Here is a 7,109-nt window from a genome sequence, read left to right as displayed (position 1 = left end):
CACTAATGTGGGCCGTGTAAGTTCACGGTCCGCCTCGTCATGAGCAGACCTTGAACTACTTAATTAGTGAATAAACAGCAAGTTGCATGTAGCTCACTACAAGTAAAAGTTGGTTATAGCTTGTACTGTTACAATTTGCAGCTCGTTGTTTGACTATTTTGGGTTTTGCACACCTCACGATTTTGACGTTTCTCCCCCCTCTCTCTATGTCTCTCAACATTAGATGAAGCTGTTGGAAAACTCCAGTTTTGAAGCACTGGGCTCTCAGCTGTGTGTTGAAACCGGAGACTCACACATCCTTGGCAGGTACTGACATATAGTCTGGCATTTGGCACCATTGCAGTCCACTTATCCTCTACAGGTCATGTATCTAGCTGACCATCACATGACAAACTAAGTTACTTATTTGCTTTCATCTGACAATAAATAGTTTGTGTGGTGTGTGTTGACAGCCCTCTTGAACATGAGCAGGCCTAAATATAGACATAGCCACATTGAGCTTTTGCATCTTTTCAAAGTGTCATTATGTGATTTGATACTCCAATTGTGTTCTGAAATGTCCACCCGTTTCTGTCATTGAAACATTCAACCAACTGCATACTTAAAAACAGCGTTTGATTACACACCAACAGCCATTTGTACAACGGGAGATGTTTACTATAACTCCTGTAACAAATAGTATCTACATAATATGGTTCACTGATATTGTTATGTCAACAATTATATCTCTTTGGAAGTAACTGAGGTACTAATGCCAAGAGTCTTGATTGCCATCTCTTGCTGTGGAGAGGAGGCAAAGACAACAGACATTCTTCAGAGGAACAAAGTGGTTGAGTCCTTCCTAGATCTCAATATGGCACAATTAATGGACACCATCAACTCATTTTGAACCTTGACTGATAAATATTTCAATGGAAGAGTGTGTGTTGTCTGCCTATGTGTGCCAGAATGTCAATGGTACTACAGAATCGCTGCCCTGCATCTTGTTAGATGATGTTTATTGCTCATCCAACAGGTAGTAGGAGAGTCAAATTGGCGAAAATGCATCTCTAGTTGAGAGTTGTACTGTGTGCAGAACATTCACTCCAGCATACTGTGAAAAGGGATTAGTGTGCTTCTGTGTCTGTGTTTTTTTTTTAATGTCTTTTGGTTCTTCACTTATTTGCTTCTTGACCCCCATTGCTCCAGCTTTAACTTTCAGTCACGTGAAGAAAGGCTTGACTCTTAAGGTTCTATTTAAGTGATCAGATTAATACTGCCACTGTCTGTGTGCAAGCACTGACACCAGGTAGTGAGGAGTTACACGATATAGCAGTTTATCCAGTCTTACAGGATTAACACACACACACACAAGCAGAATGTGGAAATACTGTGTATGCTAACTCAAAGAAACAAGTATGTCTACATTTAAATAAAATGTTGCACCGTAAAATTACACAATGTTAGTGATGGCCTGTGGAGAACATTACTAAGTACTGAAAATTAGGCAGCTTTCTAATGATATACTGGACATACATTTAGTCCAGAAGCATCACTATATGGCAAAAAATGCAGCTAAGGCTACATTTCTTTTATAGGAACATGTCCTACTTATTTGCTGTCAAGCTCTGTGGTGTAGCTCGAGAGGCTAGTAATGTATAAGTGGGTGGGTAAGGTGTGTGGATATGGTGTGTTATGTAATGACAGGGTGAAAGTTTTGCAGTGTGACCCGTCTCTCGAGGAGTCATGATGGTGTATGGCAGACCAGGCCACTGTGTCCTCTGTCAGGTTACAGCAGATATCCAGGGACTCTGTAATAGAGACTGCCATTACACACACACACACACACACACACACACACACACACACACACACGTACCCAGCTGAGGTCTGTGCGAGCTGCCATGTGCGCTGGTATTTATCCTGCTTACTGGATTAGTGGAGACCAAAGCTGCATGCCAACAGCCAAAAAGAGAAGTGCCACTCAGCACAGAGACTCCAGCTGTGAGCCCTAATGCAGAGGCTGTTTTGTGTTCATCCAGCCATCCCAGCAGCTGAGCCCAGGGCTGGTCACATACACTTGTTCAGCAATGTATTTGTTTAAATGCAGTTTTAATCTAATCAATCTGGATTTTTCACATGTTTGTTACATCCACTTTCTGTCACCTCATGCATTTATGGCTAACCACAGAAGCATTCACTCGTTTAATGTCAGTACACACGTGTAGAATGTTTTTAATTTAATTTATTTTTTTAAAGCGGTCGTGGAAACATGCCCAGGCTTATCTGCAGGAAGTTGGGTTTCAGGGCTCATGTTAAGCTTGCCGCCCATGGGCCCCTTGTTCCAGCCTCTTGTGTTACCTCCCAGCAAACCGATGGAAACTAGGCCAAGGTGTCCCTTTCACGTGGCCCGCTGCGACCTTTACACTTACACCATAAATAGTCCAAGCTCCAGTCAAATTCTCAGCCAGGGAATCTAGGGTTACACAATTCGTGCTCTTATATAACCATAGAGAGGGAAAAACAAACAAAAACTCGTCACAGCCGTGGTCTCCCCATGACATGTCAGAAATTCAGACACACCTGAAATAGAGGCACAGTTAGTCTTGTTACTTAGTCTAGTTATACAGTCAGGTGCCTCACCTTAAAAGTTTAAAAAAGGGCCTTGTGCTCTTGCTTATCAAACAGCTGATGTGTAGCTTCTGGCGTTGTTTGTGCTTATGCTGTGCCTTTATTTGAAATGGGTTCAACACAATTGGTGTATATTTTTGTTGAGTTGTGGTTTTGTTGAGCTCTGGTGTCATTGCTTCTGTTGCTGAGCCTGAGTGCAGTAAGAGCAGAGTGTGAGGTTATTGCTTCTTGCTGTCGCTTCCGGGTTTTTTTTTCTCTTCCTTTTCTTCACTTACAATTGAAACAGGATATCCTTTGATTTCTAACTGAATGTTTTACCACTTGCCATTTGACCATTGACCACAAATGACATTAATGACCTAATTAAGTCAAGATCTTTCTCTTTTGGTTCACTTCTTCTCCACCGCCTTCTGTGCCCTTTGTGTGCAGGATTGAGAGCTACTCCTGTAAGATGGCTGGCGATGACAAGCACATGTTCAAGCAGTTCTGCCTGGAAGGAGAGCCCCACGTGCTGGAGGCCCTTTCTCCCCCACAGTCCAGTAGTGCCCCCAGCCCAAACCTGTGAGTACCACCTCTGCCTCACCCTACTGTAGTGAAGACCAGACAACCAACCTTCCTAAATTTCCTAAATTTCCCTCGGGATTAATAAAGTATCCATCTATCTGTCTATCTACCACTCGCACTGCATGAGCCGATCATTTGGGGTCAGTGTGGGAATACTGTTCATCCATCCATTCATTCTTCAGCTTATCCAAGAGCCTTCAGGGGATTATAACCACTCGTCCATTCTACAGCTCTACTACAGTTTGTCTAGCAGAAGGTGCAGGCCAGCTTATCAAAATGTTCCTAAACTCCCTTAGTCCCAGTGCTGCTGTACTTAGCGTACTGTCCGTGCCTGCGTGTTATCTGTGTTCCAGCACCACTCCGTGCCACACACCACAGGCTTGAAAGCACTGGGAAAAGATCCAAGCTTTTGTTTTACTGCTAACGCTGTATTGCACAGTAAAGGACCTGTCCAAAAAAAGAAAAGAGAATGATCTTTTTTTTTTTCTCTGCTTTTTCTTGCGTTGTCTTTCATCATCCAGGCTGGGGAAGAGCAGCGATGATGGAGAGAACCCTCTGAGTGACAAGTGCTGCAGGAAGACTCTGTTCTACCTCATCACGACCCTGAACGAGTCTTTCCGGCCAGACTATGACTTCAGCGCCGCCCGGGCCGACGAGTTCAGCCGGGAACCCAGCCTCAACTGGGTCAGTGTGCTGCGCTATCCTAGAACCAAACCACTGCCTTGTGCTTAGGGCTTTCCTTTCTCAAAATGAGAGCACTGGCATAGCAACAGAAGGTGTTAGTAGTGGAAATATGTGGTAGTAGTGAAGTTGGCCTTAGGTTGCCATGAATTACACACATGTAACTATCAACAACGCAGTGCGCAGTATAGCAACAATAACAACAGCACTGACAAGGAATGTGAAGATCACTGTGGAATCCATCGTAGGGAAACCTGTTAGTTGAATCTTTATCCTCAGATATACACTCTTATTTCATGTACAGAGTAGTAATTACAGAGACAGAGCTTTGCCTTTGCCTTATGCATGGGGCAGCTCTGGACTACCATGTGTCCAGTTAATACCAAGTCTAATGATGTTTTTGTGCTCTATCACCCTCAGGTGGTGAACACTGTGAACAGCAGCCTATTCTCAGCTGTCGGTGAGGAGTTCAACTCTCTTGGGCCTGAGCTGTGGAACGCCATCGACCAAGAAATCACCCTGCAAGGATGTGACATTTACAGGTAAGAACAGAGAAGTGAAACCTAGTCAAAAGATGTACAGACAGGTGAACTTGGCCAATAACTCAACCTAGTTCTTGAAAAATTAATGAAAAAGGTTCTTGAAAAAAGTCCGGCCTTTGATTTTTCTTTTCTTTTTTTGTGGAGTTAGAATCAACACCCATGCATGCCTGCTTATTCTGAGGTTATGTGAGGTTAACTGTCACTTAACTTAATTTTCTTAAATTTCTTAAAAACCATTTCCCTCTTTTCTCTTTCTGTCCTCTCCTCAGTTACAACCCCGATCTGGACTCTGACCCCTTTGGAGAAGAAGGCAGTCTCTGGTCTTTCAACTACTTCTTCTACAACAAGAAGCTGAAGCGCATCGTCTTCTTAACCTGCCGCTCAGTGAGGTCTGTCACAGTTTATAGTTTGTCACTTATTTTGAATAAAGGCAATCTGCCATCTAAAGCTAATTGTGACAAAGGTTACACCTTTCAGGGTAGAATTGCACTGCTTCAGTTGCTGCCTCAGTAATGATTTCATTATGAACATGTTTTGGGGGCTAAAAATAGCATGTTTAACAGTACAGCAGTCTTTTAATCAGTCGTTAACTGACAAGTATTTGATTTGTGCAGTGTTCTCAGCGGTTATGGGCGCGGTTGCCTCGACAACGAGCTGGACATGGAGCTTGACGATGAGGAAGAGATTGACGGCTTCACAGAGGATAGGTGCGCTCACGTGGCAGCCTTTAGCGAAACATTGTATACAATTTTCAGTTGTTACTTTTCCATCCTAACGGACTTTTCTCTTTTCCTCTTTGTGTCTCTCAGGTTCCCCCGAGCTCTGTGCGTGTAAAGCTCTCTCAGGGATAATGCTGAAGACCCGCAACCCACAGTCTTTCAGCAAGGCATCTACACATCTGCATTTACAAACCCTTCTTACTTTATACTTCTATCTGTGTTATTTTTCCATCTTTCTTTCATTGGATGAATGATCTACCGCCTTCATTGCCTGTGCTGAAAAGCATCTGCCTACATATGTACATAGAAACCGAGTATTGGATGTGAGGTTTTTTTTCCGCCTTGGATTGGCCTAACTTTTAAGGTAACCCTGCAGACATGTAGTTTTTTTCCCCCAAAGTGCTGAGGTCCAGTGATTGGGCCTCTGGATCCCTGCCTGTCACAGTCTCCTCCCGACTTCAACAGACATTTCTCAAGTCCTCCATCAGGACCGTCTTCTACGTAGACTGTTCTCCATGATGATGAAGAAGAGGATGTGCATGTTAAGATGAAGAGAATCCATAGACTTTTACTAAAGCTGGCTTTCTTTGTCGTCGTGTTGATATCCTCGCTCTTCAAGGAGATGATGTCATTGTCAAAATGCATGCAAGCCAGATGTAATCCTCTATAGTGGCCGAACAGCCCATCTCCAACAGCGAGGAGAGGGAAGGAGCTGCTCATCCAATCACAAACCGAACTCATATTTGTGTGATCATAAGAGTCACTGGGATTGGTCATGCTATCTAAGGGCGCATTTTCATTGGTTCATTTTTATTTGTGTGTGTTCTTTGTGCTGTTTTCTTCTCCTTTCAGTTTCTCAGCAGTGTTGTTACTGTGCAGCAGTCATTCTCAAGCACTGAGTTGGTTCAAACAGAAGTGTGGGTGCAAATGCAAACATCGTCTCCCTTGTGGATTTGAGGGGAAAACACTCCCAAACAGTCTGTGTAGAGCACAAGAAGTGTGACATTCAGAACGCCAGCCAATGAAAATTCATCATTAATGTGTTGACACTTTTCCCCACATCCTAAAGCAGTGCTGGGTGTAGTTTTGGTTTGTTTGTTGCCCCATAGTGTCAGCTTTACTGCAAGGCCTTTAGTCTTTTAAGAACAATTTTTACTGGGCCCTTGGAATAGGGCACCTTTGAAAGGTGTTAACAGGAACGGTTAAATGGCAATTTGCTTTTCTGGACCTTTAAACTGATCCTTCATGGAGTTGTGCAAATCCATATGTCCATGTTTTATTTACACTCTCAGTGAATATTATAAATAAAAAAATGTATGTGTTTTAAACTTGGTTTTGTTTTATTGAGGGATCTTTTAGGCTTTGTACATGGGATGAAAGAAAATATGAAACATAAGCCTATTGATGCCATTAGAAGCTGTAACATGAACCATATACAGTACATGGCAAAAAGAAGGAACATTTCCTTATTGGACAAAATATCTTGACAAATAATCTGTTATGTTTTACCGTAGACCTGGCGCACATTTAGTTTTGCTAGATCTGTTGACTGATCCACCAGTAATGTATTCTATCCAGATCAGAGTGTTACTTCCGTTTTATTTGAAATTAGTGATAAACAGATGTATTGTCTGGTCTGGAACTGTTCAAAAGGTCAGGGTAGTGACTGGGTCAAGGTCAGGATAAATGTATGGGGTTAGAAACACCCCACGTTACTAGAAACTGACACAATTCTGGTCAAGCTACTAGCTTGCTGTTGAGGGGATGTAAGCTAGACACAGCGGTCTTCACTTGAAATGGTGTACAATTTTATACATACTAATATTACAAAAACATTTAGCGTCCTCTTTCTTGCAAAGTATCACCAACTAAAAGTTAACAATGAACAACGAGGCCTTTACCGATAAACTAGCTATTGATCATATTAGGGCCAGAGATAATATCAAATTCTTCAGCAATGTAGCCGTCAATGAATGTTAAGCCGCTTACAACT

General features: G+C 42.6%; 1 protein-coding gene across 1 annotated transcript; it reads left to right on the top strand.

Annotated features, from left to right (window-relative positions):
- The first annotated feature begins 181 nt into the window (after window positions 1–181).
- Window positions 182–6,444, top strand: maf1b (MAF1 homolog, negative regulator of RNA polymerase III b). The gene is made up of 7 exons (XM_031584054.2): window positions 182–306; window positions 3,040–3,171; window positions 3,696–3,858; window positions 4,276–4,397; window positions 4,667–4,786; window positions 5,012–5,104; window positions 5,207–6,444. The coding sequence occupies exons 1-7, from the start codon at window positions 224–226 to the stop codon at window positions 5,229–5,231; spliced, it is 738 nt and encodes a 245-aa protein (XP_031439914.1). The 5' UTR covers window positions 182–223; the 3' UTR covers window positions 5,232–6,444.
- The last annotated feature ends 665 nt before the right edge of the window (window positions 6,445–7,109 follow it).

This window comes from Clupea harengus, chromosome 17 (genome assembly GCF_900700415.2).
Source record: "Clupea harengus chromosome 17, Ch_v2.0.2, whole genome shotgun sequence".
Classification (NCBI taxonomy): Eukaryota; Metazoa; Chordata; class Actinopteri; order Clupeiformes; family Clupeidae; genus Clupea; species Clupea harengus.
Note: the sequence above shows the minus strand (reverse complement) of the source record. Positions and strands in the feature narration are given on the sequence as shown.

Excerpts from the sequence above, each read along its gene's own strand:
- maf1b (XM_031584054.2), top strand. The coding sequence starts at position 224 with ATGAAGCTGTTGGAAAACTCCAGTTTTGAAGCACTGGGCTCTCAGCTG. Across the intron at positions 3,859-4,275 it reads GGGAACCCAGCCTCAACTGG|GTGGTGAACACTGTGAACAG; the intron begins GTCAGTGTGCTG and ends TATCACCCTCAG. Across the intron at positions 4,787-5,011 it reads TTAACCTGCCGCTCAGTGAG|TGTTCTCAGCGGTTATGGGC; the intron begins GTCTGTCACAGT and ends TGATTTGTGCAG.